The sequence below is a fragment of the Colius striatus genome, chromosome 14 (assembly GCF_028858725.1).
Source record: "Colius striatus isolate bColStr4 chromosome 14, bColStr4.1.hap1, whole genome shotgun sequence".
Taxonomy (NCBI): domain Eukaryota; kingdom Metazoa; phylum Chordata; class Aves; order Coliiformes; family Coliidae; genus Colius; species Colius striatus.
In genome coordinates, this window is record NC_084772.1 from 1,868,224 (window position 1) to 1,886,899 (window position 18,676).

At 60.4% G+C, this 18,676-nt stretch overlaps 1 protein-coding gene and 1 long non-coding RNA gene across 3 annotated transcripts in view; one reads left to right on the forward strand and one right to left on the reverse strand.

Moving 5' to 3' along the window:
- The window catches only part of LOC133626785 (uncharacterized), a 35,541-nt gene extending 28,590 nt beyond the window's left edge, over positions 1–6,951 (forward strand). The window contains exon 5 of the long non-coding RNA XR_009819760.1: positions 6,064–6,951. This is a non-coding gene — a long non-coding RNA (uncharacterized LOC133626785). The remainder of the gene's footprint in view (positions 1–6,063) is intronic.
- On the reverse strand, positions 433–14,832 carry CFAP263 (cilia and flagella associated protein 263). Of its 2 annotated transcripts, XM_062007891.1 has the most exons (9): positions 14,647–14,832; positions 13,474–13,600; positions 11,051–11,212; positions 9,048–9,197; positions 8,665–8,745; positions 7,476–7,631; positions 6,391–6,498; positions 5,359–5,514; positions 433–1,193 (listed from the first exon to the last, which is right to left on the reverse strand). In XM_062007891.1, exons 1-9 carry the CDS (start codon positions 14,736–14,738, stop codon positions 1,134–1,136), a joined length of 1,092 nt encoding a protein of 363 aa, XP_061863875.1. In that variant the 5' UTR covers positions 14,739–14,832; the 3' UTR covers positions 433–1,133. The 2 variants fall into 2 exon arrangements, with proteins under 2 accessions (XP_061863875.1, XP_061863876.1); XM_062007892.1 differs by lacking the exon at positions 8,665–8,745.
- Positions 14,833–18,676: the final 3,844 nt, after the last annotated feature.

An 18,676-nucleotide genomic window follows, 5' to 3' on the forward strand; every position in this document is an offset into this window, starting at 1 on the left:
ACATGGCATAAAAGATGGAGCAGCAGGAGACACCCAGCCAAGGAGCTCACTTGTTTGGCTGGATCCCTCCTGCACAAGGAAGGCTTTGTACAAGCTCCCAGCTGTGCTCTGCTTGCTGTGGGTAGAGATGGAGGCAAGGTGTGGGCCAGTCAGAGCAGCTTTGTTAACCACAGGGCTTAAAACTCCTTGGTTCTGAGGTGGCAGCCAGGCAGTGCCAAGGAGGCACTTTGGGCAAAGGCAAGAGTGGTCCTTAGGGTGAAGAAAGAGGCTGAGAGTGGCCTCAGGGAGGGTCCTGCACTGCCTGTGAGAGCTGCCATGGAGGGTTTTTCTGGCAGTGCTGACCTCTGAGACCTATGAGGTGGGCAGGGAGTGGAGTTACCCATCTGCTTCCCCCACAGGAGCCTCTGTGCCTCACACCAGACTGCTGGCTCTCAGGCTGGATCCATCCCACCCTAGGTAACCCCCAGTTCCACCTTCCCACTCCCTCCTGCCAACAGCCTCAGTGGGAGGGAGGAGAACAGGGCTTGTCCTGGGAGGAAGAAGCCCCTACCCCTGTTTTTAGGAGGCCAGGCAAAGTGCTGCAGTGACTTTCTGAGGATGCTCCAAGTATTTGGGAAAGGGGTAGCTGCTCCCTTCTTGCTGTTCTGTTTTGTTAGGTAAATGGTGTAGCCTTTTGCAGCCAGGGAGCCTGCTTGGCTCATGAAATCCTTTGCCCTATAAGCTCCCAGTGCTCCACTCTTCTGTCATTGGTGCACGCTCAGAGATGCTGCAGATCTGCCAGGGAATCCCCTCTGGTTCCTCCTGCACTAAGTGATGACCAGGGCTTACCCAGAGAGACACCTGAACATTTCAGATTTGATCAGCAGAGAACAGCAACTTGTGGTGCTGAGGGAAGGGAGAGCACCCAGAGCAGAGCCTGCAGAGGGCCAGGCAGCAGAGCCTGGTGGAAGACAGCACATGCTGGGACAGACCAAGGAGATGGCTTCACAACAGAGCCATGGGTTTCTTTATCATGTCATTCAGAAGTGGTTTCATCTCACTGCAGCTTGCAGGGTGCCATATCCATCTCCCTGACAGCAAACTTCCCCAAAAGGCTGCCTCCTTCTGCAGCTTCCACTGCCCACCTTGCAGCATCACACAAGCCTGAACAGCTTGACCTGCTTCCATGCTCTGCGGTAGTTTCTCAAGGACATCTGCAGGAGGAGAAAGGAGAAGGCTTTAATTGGTCCAGACAGCAATGCTATCTTGTGGAGAAGGCTGCAAGGCTGTAAGCCAGCCTGGCCTTGGCTGCTTTATGGCCTGCCCCTTCACCCAGCCCTGCTCCCAGCGAGATCAGTGCTCACCATGGTTACCTTGAGGAGAGCTCCACTAACTCTGGGGCAACCAACCAGACCCTTATTTCTGAGCTCACAGCACTGGCACTGATGGCCACACAGTTCTGAGCTGTCACATCAGCCCTATCCATTGTTGGACAGGCACAAGCCCAGAGCCTTCCCTGACTCAACCACAGCTGAGCCCATCTCCACTCCAGGATGAGCAGCATGGGACAGAACCACACTATCCACTCCACCCAACCCAGCCACCTCTGGCCTCACACCCCTGTGCACACAGGCATCCTGCATGGGACAGAACCACACTATCCACCCAACCCAGCCACCTCTGGCCTCACACCCCTGTGCACACAGGCATCCTGCAGGGGACAGAACCACACTATCCACCCAACCCAGCCACCTCTGGCCTCACACCCCTGTGCACACAGGCATCCTGCAGGGGACAGAACCACACTATCCACTCCACCCAACCCAGCCACCTCTGGCCTCACACCCCTTGCACACAGGCATCCTGCAGGGGACAGAACCACACTATCCACTCCACCCAACCACCTCTGGCCTCACACCCCTTGCACACAGGCATCCTGCAGGGGACAGAACCACACTATCCACCCAACCCAGCCACCTCTGGCCTCACACCCCTGTGCACACAGGCATCCTGCAGGGGACAGAACCACACTATCCACTCCACCCAACCCAGCCACCTCTGGCCTCACACCCCTGTGCACACAGGCATCCTGCATGGGACAGAACCACACTATCCACTCCATCCAACCCAGCCACCTCTGGCCTCACACCCCTGTGCACACAGGCATCCTGCATGGGACAGAACCACACTATCCACCCAACCCAGCCACCTCTGGCCTCACACCCCTGTGCACACAGGCATCCTGCATGGGACAGAACCACACTATCCACTCCACCCAACCCAGCCACCTCTGGCCTCACACCCCTGTGCACACAGGCATCCTGCATGGGACAGAACCACACTATCCACTCCATCCAACCCAGCCACCTCTGGCCTCACACCCCTTGCACACAGGCATCCTGCATGGGACAGAACCACACTATCCACCCAACCCAGCCACCTCTGGCCTCACACCCCTGTGCACACAGGCATCCTGCATGGGACAGAACCACACTATCCACCCAACCCAGCCACCTCTGGCCTCACACCCCTTGCACACAGGCATCCTGCAGGGGACAGAACCACACTATCCACTCCACCCAACCCAGCCACCTCTGGCCTCACACCCCTGTGCACACAGGCATCCTGCAGGGGACAGAACCACACTATCCACCCAACCCAGCCACCTCTGGCCTCACACCCCTTGCACACAGGCATCCTGCAGGGGACAGAACCACACTATCCACCCAACCCAGCCACCTCTGGCCTCACACCCCTGTGCACACAGGCATCCTGCATGGGACAGAACCACACTATCCACCCAACCCAGCCACCTCTGGCCTCACACCCCTGTGCACACAGGCATCCTGCAGGGGACAGAACCACACTATCCACCCAACCCAGCCACCTCTGGCCTCACACCCCTGTGCACACAGGCATCCTGCAGGGGACAGAACCACACTATCCACTCCACCCAACCCAGCCACCTCTGGCCTCACACCCCTTGCACACAGGCATCCTGCAGGGGACAGAACCACACTATCCACCCAACCCAGCCACCTCTGGCCTCACACCCCTGTGCACACAGGCATCCTGCATGGGACAGAACCACACTATCCACTCCACCCAACCACCTCTGGCCTCACACCCCTTGCACACAGGCATCCTGCAGGGGACAGAACCACACTATCCACTCCACCCAACCACCTCTGGCCTCACACCCCTTGCACACAGGCATCCTGCAGGGGACAGAACCACACTATCCACCCAACCCAGCCACCTCTGGCCTCACACCCCTGTGCACACAGGCATCCTGCAGGGGACAGAACCACACTATCCACTCCACCCAACCCAGCCACCTCTGGCCTCACACCCCTGTGCACACAGGCATCCTGCATGGGACAGAACCACACTATCCACTCCATCCAACCCAGCCACCTCTGGCCTCACACCCCTGTGCACACAGGCATCCTGCATGGGACAGAACCACACTATCCACCCAACCCAGCCACCTCTGGCCTCACACCCCTGTGCACACAGGCATCCTGCATGGGACAGAACCACACTATCCACTCCACCCAACCCAGCCACCTCTGGCCTCACACCCCTGTGCACACAGGCATCCTGCATGGGACAGAACCACACTATCCACTCCATCCAACCCAGCCACCTCTGGCCTCACACCCCTTGCACACAGGCATCCTGCATGGGACAGAACCACACTATCCACCCAACCCAGCCACCTCTGGCCTCACACCCCTGTGCACACAGGCATCCTGCATGGGACAGAACCACACTATCCACCCAACCCAGCCACCTCTGGCCTCACACCCCTTGCACACAGGCATCCTGCAGGGGACAGAACCACACTATCCACTCCACCCAACCCAGCCACCTCTGGCCTCACACCCCTGTGCACACAGGCATCCTGCAGGGGACAGAACCACACTATCCACCCAACCCAGCCACCTCTGGCCTCACACCCCTTGCACACAGGCATCCTGCAGGGGACAGAACCACACTATCCACCCAACCCAGCCACCTCTGGCCTCACACCCCTTGCACACAGGCATCCTGCAGGGGACAGAACCACACTATCCACTCCACCCAACCACCTCTGGCCTCACACCCCTGTGCACACAGGCATCCTGCAGGGGACAGAACCACACTATCCACTCCACCCAACCCAGCCACCTCTGGCCTCACACCCCTGTGCACACAGGCATCCTGCATGGGACAGAACCACACTATCCACTCCACCCAACCCAGCCACCTCTGGCCTCACACCCCTTGCACACAGGCATCCTGCATGGGACAGAACCACACTATCCACTCCACCCAACCCAGCCACCTCTGGCCTCACACCCCTGTGCACACAGGCATCCTGCATGGGACAGAACCACACTATCCACTCCACCCAACCCAGCCACCTCTGGCCTCACACCCCTGTGCACACAGGCATCCTGCAGGGGACAGAACCACACTATCCACTCCACCCAACCCAGCCACCTCTGGCCTCACACCCCTTGCACACAGGCATCCTGCATGGGACAGAACCACACTATCCACCCAACCCAGCCACCTCTGGCCTCACACCCCTGTGCACACAGGCATCCTGCAGGGGACAGAACCACACTATCCACCCAACCCAGCCACCTCTGGCCTCACACCCCTTGCACACAGGCATCCTGCAGGGGACAGAACCACACTATCCACCCAACCCAGCCACCTCTGGCCTCACACCCCTTGCACACAGGCGTCCTGCATGGGACAGAACCACACTATCCACTCCACCCAACCACCTCTGGCCTCACACCCCTTGCACACAGGCATCCTGCAGGGGACAGGGGTACAGCCATGTCCTTCTGCACTCCTGTGTGTGACCTCCCCATCTCCTCCCGGAATGCAGGAGTTGGGGTAGGAGGAGAGTCAAAGATATTCCTGCAACTTCGCCACAAACTCCTGTTTGGATCTTAGCTAGCCTTTCAAGATAAAAATAAGAAATGCTAGAGACCTTCAGTGAGGGTTACAAACACTGGGGATCCCTCAGGGGTGCTGGGAAGGCCAGGGCAGGTGACCCCTGCAGAGCCAGCAGCACAGCGGGCGACTGCACGTCCCCTTCTCCCTTACACACCACAGGTTCTAGTACAGCAACAGCCCACTGGTGCTTCCTGACAAATGACAAGCTGTGTCCTTGCCTTGGCTTCCTCTCTGAGCTCAGTCATTCCAATTCAGCCCCCTCCAGCTCTGCCAGGCACCAGTGAAACCATCACCACGTGAGGACTTGCTGTCCATGCCAGGAGCAGCCACTCAGGTCTCTGGGGTGGCTGCAGGTGGGCAGGCAGTGATGTGCCTCCTCTGGGACACAGTGCCCAGGTGCACAGGTCCAGGCTCACTCACCTCAGCAATAGACACCTTCCTCTCCCAATCCTTGAGGCTGTTCTCCAGGTCAGCAACAACCATCTTCTTCTGCACATAGCTCAGCACCGAGGGGGCCACGTAGTCCGAGAGCTGCCTCTGCAGCTGCTGATTCACCCTCTCGGCTTTGGCTCGTTGCTGCACAGGAGCAGGGGCAGAGAATCCTTTGGGTTGGCAAAGCCCCTGAAGCTGCTGCAGTCCCAGCCCTGCCCTCACCCTGCCCAGCCCAGCACTGAGCCACAGCCCTCAGCACCTCAGCTCCAGGGCTTTGGGATCCCTCCAGGGCTGGGCACTGCCCCAGCTCCCTGGGCAGCCTGGCACAGGGGCTCACACCCCTCTCAGGGAAACAGTTCTGCCTCAGCTCCAGCCTCAGCCTCCCCTGGGGAAACCTGAGCCCCTTTCCTCTTTCATTACTGGGGAGAAAAGACTGACCCCCACCTCACTAGCACCCCGTTTCAGGTAGCTGTAGAGAGTGATGTCTTCTCTCAGCCTCCTCTCCAGAGGGCAAGGGAAATGCCCCTCTGCCAGCTGGTGGCCAGTGCTCCAGGGCAGCAGGCAGGCAGGATAGATTAAACCCCCAGCAGCAGGAGGGAGAGCAGTGGGATGCATCCACCAGTGCCTCATCCCTGCCAGGCAGCACTGCTGACCCCTCCAACCTGCTTCTCAAAGCCACCTTTTCCCCACCAGCCTACGTGTCCCCAGACTGGTATGACAGCAAGGACACCTCTCCCTGGGGAAGACACTGCTGCTGAAAAGTTGAAGGGAACAGCATTTCCAGAAGCCAGTGGCAGGTCCCTGGAGAGCTGAAGACAAAATCCACAGCACAGCCTGTTCTGCAAACCTGCCCCTGCTCGCTGGCACCCGCTGGAGCCACAGGACTTGCTCAGACCCAGAAGGGCACACAGCTCATCACCAAGCCTCAGATGGGCATCATGGACACACAACACACCTCAAAAAGGAGCTCACAAGAGAGCTCCCAAGCCAAGCCTCAGGCCTCCCACGTCGCTCTCTTACCTTCTCCACCCGAGCAGCTGCTCTTTCCACTTTCCACAGCAGTTCCTTTTTCTGGGAGATGTCTTTCATCAGAGGCACGGATGTTGCCATGGCATCCTGCAGCTTCCTCTGGAACAGGAGAGCAGGACAGCATCAGCCACCTACAAATGTATCCATCTACTCCTCTGGCTTGGTCCCAGGAGCTCTCTCTCACCACCCATCCCCTGCAGAAGGCAGCAGCATGTCCTGATCAGGCAGCTACTGCTTTGCTACATCCTCTATGTTCTCTGTCTGTGGTTTTGGGCTGCCCTAGACAGATGCACATGCACCACCTGAGAAGCACTTTGCACTGATGAGGGCAGGGATTCAGAGGATGGCTGCAGCACATGACATCTTTTCAAATGTCACAGGTTATGTAAACAATGTCTTTTCCTGTGCAAGGCAGCACCAAAGTTCTTTCCTACTGGAATCTTCCCCTGGGATGTAAAGGAACTGTGCTGCAAGGCATGAACCTTGGGGCTGTTTAGTCTGGAGAAGAGGAGATTGAGGGGAGATCTTATTAACATGTATAAATATCTCACTGGTGGGTGTCAGGAGGTTGGGGCAGCACTTTTTTTTCCTGTTGCATCCAGTGACAGGGGTGATGGGATGAAGCTGGAACACAAAAAGTTCCACTTAAACATAAGGGAAAACTGTGTCAGTGTTTGAGTGAGGGAGCCCTGGCCCAGGCTGCCCAGGGAGGGTGTGGAGGCTCCTTCCTTGGAGATCTTCAAGACCCACCTGGACACATTCCTGTGCCCCCTGATCTAGGTGACCCTGCTTCTGCAGGGGGGGTGGACTGGATGATCTCTAAAGGTCCCTTCCAACCCCATCATTCTGTGATTCTATGAACCTCATTGCCAGGCTGCAGGCAAACATGAAGGAGGGCTTCACCGCTGCTGGTGTGTCAGACAGCTCCCAGCTGAACTGCTAAGCCAGTGGGGAGGCAGAGGTGTTCCACATCCTCTGCCTGAGAAAGAGAAGGATGTGAGAGCTGGTAATCAGCTCATGTGCGACCCTCAGAAAGGGAAGAAAGGCAAAACACTAGTGCTGGGAGGTTCCCTCACTTTATACAAGTTGAAGACTTGGATGGTGTTCCCTGCAGCCAGTTTAAGCTGCAGCATCTCCTCATTCTTCTTTTCCATCTGCTGCCGGTACTGGGCGTTTCGAACCTGCAGCTGCTGCAAATGGAACTCAGAGAACGTCTCTCTTGTCTCCTCCTCCTGCAGACCCCAAGGAAACAGAGTGGTGAGGTTGCTGATCAAAGCTGCAGCCCAAGAAAGACAGCATTGCTCTCTGGGGAAAGCAGACCTAAAGAACAGGGTCTTCAGCCTGGCTGCAAAGCTGGGGCTCAGGGAGGAATGTGAGACACAGCGTGGCTGTGAGCCTGTGCTCTGTGTCCCAGCCCAGAGGGTCCAGGCAGTGCACACAGGAGAGGCTCCTGCCATGCAGGCAGCAGCCCAGCCCCAGAGAACTGCTCTGATCCACCACACATCTTTTCCAGGGCACAAAGAGATCTCCCAGGTTCCACTCTGTGAGAGCAGCACTGGGCTGTTCTCGTGTCCTGGTTCCAGTCCAGTGGGCAGTGCAACCCCACACAGTCCCCTCCCCACACTCACTGTCCCTCCCCACAGCTCCCATGGGATGGGGAGGGGAATTGGAGAAGCAAAGCCAACTGGTGGGCTGAGATAAGAACAAGTATCATAACTAAACTGAACTGACATGTACCAGGAAGAAGAATGAAGTGTAACAACAGCAATGAAGAGAGACCAAAGCCAAGCGCTGCCCCATGCGGTTGCTCCCCACCCCTGAGCCATCCCCAGCAGCCATCCCCCCTCCCAGCCAACCCCCCAGTGTCTGTACTGGGCAGGATGGGCTGTGGTCTGCACTGGCCCTGTGGCTGGTTGGGGTCAGCTGTGCTGGCCACGCTCCCTCCCAGCTGCTGGTGCACACAGCAGCCTCCCCCCACCCCCAGGGCCCTCAGTGGGATGAGAAGCAGAAAGGGCCTCGATGCTGTGCAGCACCAGCCAAACGTCCCTCTGTTACCCACATTCCCTTCAGGTAACCCCAAAATACAGCCCTGGAGCAGCTACTGGGAAGAAAAATTAGCTTTATCCCAGGCAAAAGCAGGACATGTTTTGTTCTTCAGGGGCTGCCTGGTTCCTGCTGCTCCTCAGCTGCTGCACACACCTGCCTGAGCTGCTGCACACACCTGCCTGAGCTGCTGCACACACCTGCCTGAGCTGCTGCACACACCTGCCTGAGCTGCTGCTGCAGCTGCTTCTTGTAATCCTTCAGCAAAATATTTTTAAAGAGCAGCTTCTCTCTCAGCCGATTCTAAAGAGAGACAGACAGGTTAGAGTGGAACAGCAGAGCCTGGCAGAGGAAAAGGCACCCAGATCCCATCCCTTCACCTCATTCCCATTCACCTCATCTGCACTGCAGCCTTTGCTGCTGCCTTACAAAGGAGCCTGGTGAGAAACACTGCTCAGGATGCCCCTGCCCAAAACACTGGGGCATGGCTGGGCACTTTGCCAGGCTCTGCTGGGGGCCCTGCATCCTGAGCAACACTGAGAGATTTTCCCTCTGCAACATGTCAGGTGACAGACCAGCCTCAGAATCTGCTGCCATGCACTGACCCGCTGGTGGTTCTTCTGCTCCATGTATCTCAGCAACTTCTCCCCAGCTGTGATACTCCCTTCCTTGCTGGAGATGGTGCCAATGATGTCCTTCTCAAAGTCACTGGTGGCTTTATTGACATCAGCCCACCAAATATCTTCAATGACTGCCTGTAGAAATAAAGTCACATAATAATAGAATCACAGAATGGTGGGGTTGGAAGGGAACTGTAGAGATCATCCAGTTCAACTCCCCTGCAGAAGCAGGTTCACCTAGATCAGGTCACACAGGAATGTGTCCAGGTGGGGTTTGAAGATCTCCAGAGGAGGAGCCTCCACACCCTCCCTGGGCAGCCTGGGCCAGGGCTCCCTCACCTCAGCAGGGAAAGAGTTTTTCCTTATGTTCAAATGGAACTGTTTGTGTTCCAGCTTCATCCCATCACCCCTGTCACTGGATACAACAGGAAAAAAAAGTGCTGCCCCAACCTCCTGACACCCACCAGTGAGATATTTGTAACTCTCAGTCTCCTCCAGGCTGAACAGCCCCAGGTCCCACAGCCTTTCCTCTGAAGGAAGATGCTCCAGTCCCCTGATCATCTTGGTGTCCCTGTACTGGCCTCTCTCCAGAGCTTCCCTGTCCCTCTGGAGCTGGGGAGCCCAAAACCTCCCTGTGTTTCTGAAAGCCACACTTTGGGGGAGGTTTGCAGAATCACAGAATGGTGGGGTTGGAAGGGACCTTTAGAGATCATCCAGCCCAACCCCCTGCAGAAGCAGGGTCACCTAGATCAGGTCACACAGGAACGTGTCCAGGTGGGGTTTGAAGCCCTGCAAGGAAGGAGCCTCCACACCCTGCCTGGGCAGCCTGGGCCAGGGCTCCCTCACTCAAACACTGACACAGTTTTCCCTATGGAACTGTTTGTGTTGCAGCTTCATCCCATCACCCCTTGTCCTGGCACTGGATACAACAGAAACAAGTGCTGCCCCAACCTCCTGACACCCACCAGTGAGATACTTGTAACTATCAATGAGCTCTCCCCTCAGTCTCCTCCAGACTGAACAGCCCCAGGTCCCACAGCCTTTCCTCAGAAGGAAGATGCTCCAGTCCCCTGATCATCTTGCTGTCCCTGCCCTGGCCTCTCTGCAGCAGTTCCCTGTCTCTCTTGAGCTGGGGAACCCAGAACTGGCCACAGGACTCCAGATGAGGCCTCAGCAGGGCAGAGCAGAGAGGGAGCACAACCTCCCTCAACATGCCAAAAGAGGTGCCAGCTACCCTTATGCAAACAGCCTTGGGAAGAGAGATGGGGCATTTCTCCTGAGGGAGCTCTGAGGTTCACCCTGCACATCCCAGGGCACGTGCTGCAGGCTCACACAGCACTGCTGCTGCTCCACTGCCTCAAAAAGAAGAATGAAAACAACTCTCACGTGCCTGAGCTTCAACATCTACCAGCCCATCCCCACCCACCAACACTGCCAGTCTGGGTAAGCCAAGGCAACACCAAGTGTCACCCTTTGTTCCCTGCACATGCCCTGGGCTGCCTGCCTCACCTCCCCTTCGCCTTCATGCTCTGCAGAAATCCCAGAGAGAGCAGAAAGGCAGAGCCTGGGGAGGACTGCATGGAGCCCAGACAAAGCAGGAAGCTGTGGGAGCTGTTGGAATGAAAAGTGGGTCTGGCACAAAGGGCACACCTTCAAAAGGCTGACACGAGGGAGACGAGTCTGTCGTCTCACTCAGCAGATCTGAGCTGCTCTGCCTGAACATCTTCCCCTCATTATTAGTTCCTGGCACAATAAGATCCATCTTAGAGCCTGGGCACATCTCTGTTGGTGTGCTTCAGAAAGGGGTGAGGTGAGAGGACAGTGTTGGCTCTCACCCTCAACTCAGGACCACTCCCAGCAAGGCTCTGCTCAGAACAGCCCTCTCCAAGCAAGCCTGTCTCACTGAGGGAGGGCACCCTGAAAGAGGTGTGAGAAGCAACAAGACTGTTTGAGGGCTCTGTGATCATCAGGGTCCTGGGGAGCTGTACCTCGAGGCTCTGCAAAGTCTTCTCCAAGTCCTCCTTCATCTTCTGAATGGCCTTCTTCATCTCAGTCAGCTCCCGCTCGGCCAGCTCACATTTCTGCTCCACTGGCAGGCCTGTAAAATAGTCTGTCGACCCTCGAAACCTGGATTTGTACCTGCCACGTGTCTGCAACAACCAAAGGAACACCATGGATGCTGTCAGGAAGGCAGCACTGCCCAACTGGTGCATGGTGCATTCAAAAAGAAACTCATCTTGATAGTCACATTACAGAGATTCCACCCTACAGCAAGGACAGGGTCAGAGAGATTCCTCCCTACAGCAAGGACAGGGTCAGAGAGATTCCTCCCTACAGCAAGGACAAGGAAGTCAGAGAGATTCCTCCCTACAGCAAGGACAAGGAGGTCAGAGAGATTCCTCCCTACAGCAATGACAAGGAGGTCTGAGAGATTCCTCCCTACAGCAAGGACAGGGTCAGAGAGATTCCTCCCTACAGCAAGGACAAGGTCAGAGAGATTCCTCCCTACAGCAAGGACAAGGTCAGAGAGATTCCTCCCTACAGCAAGGACAGGGTCAGAGAGATTCCTCCCTACAGCAAGGACAGGGTCAGAGAGATTCCTCCCTACAGCAAGGACAGGGTCAGAGAGATTCCTCCCTACAGCAAGGACAAGGTCAGAGAGATTCCTCCCTACAGCAAGGACAGGGTCAGAGAGATTCCTCCCTACAGCAAGGACAGGGTCAGAGAGATTCCTCCCTACAGCAAGGACAAGGTCAGAGAGATTCCTCCCTACAGCAAGGACAAGGTCAGAGAGATTCCTCCCTACAGCAAGGACAGGGTCAGAGAGATTCCTCCCTACAGCAAGGACAGGGTCAGAGAGATTCCTCCCTACAGCAAGGACAAGGTCAGAGAGATTCCTCCCTACAGCAAGGACAGGGTCAGAGAGATTCCTCCCTACAGCAAGGACAAGGAGGTCAGAGAGATTCCTCCCTACAGCAAGGACGGGGTCAGAGAGATTCCTCCCTACAGCAAGGACAAGGAGGTCAGAGGGATTCCTCCCTACAGCAAGGACAAGGAGGTCAGAGAGATTCCTCCCTACAGCAAGGACAGGGTCAGAGAGATTCCTCCCTACAGCAAGGACAAGGAGGTCAGAGGGATTCCTCCCTACAGCAAGGACAAGGTCAGAGGGATTCCTCCCTACAGCAAGGACAAGGTCAGAGAGATTCCTCCCTACAGCAAGGACAGGGTCAGAGAGATTCCTCCCTACAGCAAGGACAGGGTCAGAGAGATTCCTCCCTACAGCAAGGACAAGGAGGTCAGAGAGATTCCTCCCTACAGCAAGGACAAGGAGGCCTCTCCAGAGCAGAGGTAACTCAGGGCCAGATGGAGTCTGACCTCATCTGTCCCCTCATCCACCCACAAACCCCTCCCTACACAAGCACTTGCAGTTCAATTCCATGGGCAAATCCCCAGCTAGAGGTTAAAGCCAATGTGGGCAGCAGGAAGATGCTGATTGTTGTGGAGGAGAGATGGGGCCTCCTCCCAAGGAGCACAAGCAGGCCGGAGAATGCTCTTAGTTGAAGCACATCCCAGGGCTGTGGGGGTACAGATGCTGTGTTGCAGAAGACAAGTGCCCCCCAGGCCAAAGTTTCTCAAGGCTCCATCTGGGTCTGACCAGAAGGAAGCTCCTTTGCACTCAGGCAGGCACTAAAAGCCAGTGCAAGAGAGTGGATGGAAGGAGCTCCACTGCAAAGGGGCTGGAGCTTCTGTTTGCTGGGGCTCTGGTGGAAAGGTAACATTTGGGCCAGGAGGCAAGAATCTGCTCCAAAAGCCTGCTCACAGCTCCAGGGAGAAGGAAGAGAGCACCAGGCACTCCGTGGAGGTGCCAGCTGTGGATGCACACGGGTCTGAGCCCACGTGAACTGTCCCAGGAAGGAGCAGAGCATCCATCACAGACCTGGCCACAGCCTTGAGCAAACCTCCTGCTTTCTTGGCACCAGCCTCCCCTATTTGTTTAACTTCTACTTCAAATTATTCTGTGTGGACTGAATTCATTCCAGATCTCTCTGGCACTCGGGTTCAGGAGGACACAGCTCTGTCAGGCAGGGAAGAGACAGCACCAGCTGGAGGAGGAGAAGGCAGCCTGGCCATGACCCTGAGTGCAGGAAAGGCAAGGCAGTCCCAACTCCTTCACAAGACCAGCAGCATCTCTTTGCAAGCAGGTGTCTGGGTTATAGGTCTCATTGCCGTGAAGCCAGAGAGCAGAGGGGCTGTTGGGGGCTTCTCTTCATCCCATTTCAAACCCGGGAGCGCTCCTGCTGACCCCCTCAGGTGAGCGCTGAGACTGGGAGGTCAGAGAGGCTGCGGAGGGCTGTGGCTGTGTGCAGGGAGGTGGCAGCCAGACCCAGCCCCTCCGTCCCTGCAGCGGTACCTGCAGGGGCTGCGGCACGGCACTGGGCGCCTGGGGCAGCAGCGGGTGGGACGGGCTGCACGGCTCCAGCTGCCGGCAGCGCTTCTCCAGCAGCTCCGCCTCGGTGCGCAGCAGGGCGTTGGCGTGGCTGCAGCAAAGGGGGTCACAGAACCATGGAATCAGAGAAAGGTAGGGGTTGGGAGGGCTCTGCAGAGCTGCTGCAGCCCCAGCCCCTGCTCCAGCAGCTTCCCCTGGCTCAGGGGGCACAGCAACGTGTCCAGCTGGGGTTGGAAACCTCCTGAGAAGGAGCCTCCACACCCTCCCTGGGCAGCCTGGGCCAGGGCTCCCTCACCTCAGCACCAAAGGACTTGCTCCTCCTGGGCCAGGGGAACTGTTTGTGTTGCAGCCTGTGCCCATCACCCCTTGTCCTGTCCCTGGGCACCACAGAGCAAAGCCCATCCCCATCCTCCTGACACCCACCCTTGAGGCATTTCTCAGCATGGCTGAGGTGCCCCTGAGCTCAGGCTTCTCTTCCCCAGGCTCAACAGCCCCAGGGCTGCAGCCTTTCCTCCTCACACACATGTTCCAGCCCGTCAGCACCTTGCTGTCCCTGCCCTGGCCTCCCTGCAGCAGTTCCCTGTCTCTCTGGAGCTGGGGAGCCCAGAACTGGCCACAGGACTCCAGATGAGGCCTCAGCAGGGCAGAGCAGAGGGGCAGCAGAATGTCCCTGGCCCTGCTGCCCACACTCTGCTTGATGCCCCCAGGCTGCCAGTGGTTTCTTGCCCACGAGGGCACGTTGCTGCTCATGGGCAGTTTATTCTCCCCCAGCACTGCCAGGTCCCTGTCCCAGAGCTGCTCCCCAGCAGGTCACCCCCAGCCTGTGCTGGTTTGTTCCTCCCCAGGGGCTCGGCTGTGCCCTCAGCTGAGCCAAGTGCTGGGCAACCACAAGCCACAGCGGCCAGCCCGAAAAAGGCAAGAGAAGCCGCGGTCATCCCGGCCGGGACCCGGGCTCGGCCAGAGCCGCTCCCTCCCGGGGAGAGACACCGGCAGCTCCCGGGGCTCTGCGGCCGGGAGAGCGAGCGGCCGGGCCCCGCGGCTTGTGGGGACGGTGCCCAGGCGTGCGGGGGCAGCCCGGGACACCCTGCCCTGCCCGTCCCTGCCCGTCCCTGCCCGTCCCGCTCCCGCCGCCGGTACCTCTCCTCCTGCGTCTGCGCCCGGAGCTGTGGCAGCGGCACCGCCGCCGGGTCCCGCTCCGCCATCGCCGCCGCCGGGCCGTGCTGCGCCATCGCCGTCTGGAGGCAACAGGCACAGGCTCCGGGCAACGGCGGGCGGGGGCGCGGCGCGGGCCAACGCGGGCTACGGGGCGAGTTTGGCGGGGAAGGGGTTAACGCCCCGCGCGAGGGGGCGTGGCCGGGCCCCGCAGTGACGTCACGCTCGGTACCGGGCCGGGGCTGGCGCGTGGCTCCTCCGGAGCCGGGCTCCGATGGAACCGGGTGCTCCGGGGCTCCGATGGAACCGGCTGCTGCGGGGCTCCGCCGGTACCGGGCTCCGATGGAACCGGCTGCTGCGGGGCTCCGCCGGTACCGGGCTCCGATGGAACCGGCTGCTGCGGGGCTCTGATGGAACCGGCTGCTGCGGGGCTGTGCCGGAGCCGGGCTCCGATGGAACCGGCTGCTGCGGGGCTCTGATGGAACCGGCTGCTGCGGGGCTCCGCCGGTACCGGGCTCTGATGGAACCGGGTGCTGCGGGGCTGTGCCCGAACCGGGTGCTGCGGGGCTGTGCCGGTGCCAGGCTCCGCTCTGCCGGCTGCTGCGGGGCTCTGATGGAACCGGGTGCTGCGGGGCTGTGCCGGTGCCGGGCTCCGATGGAACCGGCTGCTGCGGGGCTCTGATGGAACCGGCTGCTGAGGGGCTGTGCCGGTGCCGGGCTCCGATGGAACCGGCTGCTGCGGGGCTGTGCCGGTACCGGGCTCTGATGGATCCGGCTGCTGCGGGGCTCTGATGGATCCGGCTGCTGCGGGGCTCTGCCGGTACCGGGCTCCGCGCTGCCGGCTGCTGCGGGGCTCTGATGGAACCGGCTGCTGCGGGGCTCTGCCGGTACCGGGCTCCGCGCTGCCGGCTGCTGCGGGGCTCTGATGGAACCGGCTGCTGCGGGGCTCTGCCGGTACCGGGCTCCGCGCTGCCGGCTGCTGCGGGGCTCTGATGGAACCGGCTGCTGCGGGGCTCTGCCGGTACCGGGCTCCGCGCTGCCGGCTGCTGGGGGGCTGTGCCCGAACCGGGCTCTGATGGAACCGGCTGCTGCGGGGCTGTGCCCGAACCGGGCTCTGATGGAACCGGCTGCTGCGGGGCTGTGCCCGAACCGGGCTCTGATGGAACCGGCTGCTGCGGGGCTCTGATGGAACCGGGCTCCGCGCTCCCAGCTCGGGGCTGTGCATTAAACTGTCCGTGTCTCAACCCGCAAAGCTTTACTTTTCCCTCCCGACTCTCCTCCCGAGGAGCGGAGGAGCGAGTGAGGAGCGGCGCGGTTTAAACCATGATAATGGGACACGAGATATGGGGATACACAGGAACGGGGTGAGGGGGACACGGGGGGACATGCAGACAAGGGGGATCCAGGTTACAGGGACAGAGAGCACGGAGACACAGGTGGGCATGAGACATGGGGACAGGAGACACCTGGAGACACAGGGATGAGGGGCACAGAATCATACACTCAGTTGGGTTGTTAAAGCCCCTGAAGCTGCTGCAGTCCCAGCCCTGCCCTCACCCTGCCCAGCCCAGCACTGACCCACAGCCCTCAGCACCTCAGCTCCAGGGCTTTGGGATCCCTCCAGGGCTGGGCACTGCCCCAGCTCCCTGGGCAGCCTGGCACAGGGGCTCACACCCCTCTCAGGGAAACAGTTCTGCCTCAGCTCCAACCTCAGCCTCCCCTGGGGCAGCTTGAGGCTGTTTCCTCTTGTCCTTCATTACTCACAACTTGAGTTTTAGGTAGTTGTGGAGAGGAATTTTTGAGGCAGAAGAGCACAGAATTACATTTGTGTGATATAGGGGGTTGCCCAGTTACAAACCCTGATGGGGAGTTTTGCTGGTCCCACCATGAGCTCTCCTTGTGTTGTTCTTTAGGTGGAAAACCAGTCTGAGGAAGGCAAAAGGGCCAAGGGTGGGGGCTCAGTATAGAGCTGATGGGCTGAATCAGCCTGGAGATGATGAGAGTTTTTACTGCTTTCTTCCTTTACTGCATCTTTTCCAACCTATCTGTGCTGTGTGAACTTCTAGAGAACACCAAGAAAGAGGCTGTTTCCTCTTGTCCTGTCATTACTGGGGAGCAGAGCCTGACCCCCAGCTCCCTGCAGCCCCCTGTCAGGGAGTGTCAGAGAGGGCTCCTGTGTCCCCTCAGCCTCCTCTTCTCCAGGCTCAACACCCCCATTCCCTCAGCCCCTCCCCAGCCCCTTGTGCTCCAGCCCCTTCCCCAGCTCTGTGCCCGGCTCTGGCCACGCTGCAGCCCCTCAGTGTCCCTGTGGCAGTGAGTGAGGGGCCCAGCACTGAGCACAGCCCTGGAGCTGCAGCCCCTCAGTGTCCCTGTGGCAGTGAGTGAGGGGCCCAGCACTGACACAGCCCTGGAGCTGCAGCCCCTCAGTGTCCCTGGTTTCCTCCCTGCGAGGGGCCGTGGCGGGGTGCCAGTCGCGGGGTGACAGTGGCGGGGTGACAGTCGCGGGGTGAGAGTCGCGGGGTGACAGTGGCGGGGTGCCAGTAGCGGGGTGACAGTCGCGGGGTGCCAGTAGCGGGGTGCCAGTAGCGGGGTGACAGTCGCGGGGTGACAGTGGCGGGGTGCCAGTAGCGGGGTGACAGTAGCGGGGTGACAGTCGCGGGGTGACAGTCGCGGGGTGCCAGTAGCGGGGTGCCAGTAGCGGGGTGACAGTCGCGGGGTGACAGAGGCGGGGTGCCAGCCGCGGGGTGCCAGCCGCGGGGTGCCAGTAGCGGGGTGACAGTAGCGGGGTGCCAGCCGCGGGGTGACAGTCGCGGGGTGCCAGTAGCGGGGTGCCAGCCGCGGGTTGCCAGTGGCGGGGTGACAGTGGCGGGGTGACAGTCGCGGGGTGAGAGTCGCGGGGTGACAGTGGCGGGGTGCCAGTAGCGGGGTGCCAGTAGCGGGGTGCCAGTAGCGGGGTGACAGTCGCGGGGTGACAGAGGCGGGGTGCCAGTAGCGGGGTGCCAGTAGCGGGGTGACAGTAGCGGGGTGACAGACGCGGGGTGCCAGTAGCGGGGTGCCAGTAGCGGGGTGACAGTCGCGGGGTGACAGAGGCGGGGTGCCAGCCGCGGGGTGCCAGCCGCGGGGTGCCAGTAGCGGGGTGACAGTAGCGGGGTGCCAGCCGCGGGGTGACAGTCGCGGGGTGCCAGTAGCGGGGTGCCAGCCGCGGGTTGCCAGTGGCGGGGTGACAGTGGCGGGGTGACAGTCGCGGGGTGAGAGTCGCGGGGTGACAGTGGCGGGGTGCCAGTAGCGGGGTGCCAGTAGCGGGGTGCCAGTAGCGGGGTGACAGTCGCGGGGTGACAGAGGCGGGGTGCCAGCCGCGGGGTGCCAGTAGCGGGGTGCCAGTAGCGGGGTGACAGTAGCGGGGTGACAGACGCGGGGTGCCAGTAGCGGGGTGCCAGTAGCGGGGTGACAGTCGCGGGGTGACAGAGGCGGGGTGCCAGTAGCGGGGTGACAGTAGCGGGGTGCCAGTAGCGGGGTGACAGACGCGGGGTGCCGGTGTCCGTGCCGGGGCGGTGTAGGAGCAGAGCGGGCAAGGCTGTGCCGGGACCGGGGCGGGGCCGCGGGGCTGTGTCGGGCGCGGGGCTGCGTCGGGCGCGGGGCTGTGTCGGGCGCGGGGCTGTGTCGGCCGCGGGCCGCGGGGCTGTGTCGGCCGCGGGGCTGTGTCGGCCGCGGGGCTGTGTCGGGAGCGGGGCGCGGGGCTGTGTCGGGCGCGGGGCTGTGTCGGGAGCGGGGCCGCGGGGCTGTGGCGGCGCAGCCGCGCTGGGGACGGCGACAGCCGGGGGGCGGTGACGCCAGCGGGCCGCGAGGGGCCGGGCCTCCGCGCCGCCGGGGGGCGCTGTGGCGCGGGGCGCTGTGGCGCGGGGCGGCCGTGCGGCGGCGCCGCCGTTTCCGGGTTGGTGCGCGGCGCTCGGGGCGGCTCAGGCTGCAGCCGCCGCCGCCGGCACCGGGCCCGGGCCTCGGCCCCGCGACGGCCCCG

Coding starts and splice junctions, on each gene's coding strand:
- CFAP263 (XM_062007891.1), bottom strand. CDS start 14,738: ATGGCGCAGCACGGCCCGGCGGCGGCGATGGCGGAGCGGGACCCGGCG. Junction 5,515..6,390: donor CAGCTGCTCGGGTGGAGAAG/GTAAGAGAGCGA, acceptor GCTCCTGTGCAG/CAACGAGCCAAAGCCGAGAG. Junction 1,194..5,358: donor GGAAGGTGTCTATTGCTGAG/GTGAGTGAGCCT, acceptor CTCCTCCTGCAG/ATGTCCTTGAGAAACTACCG.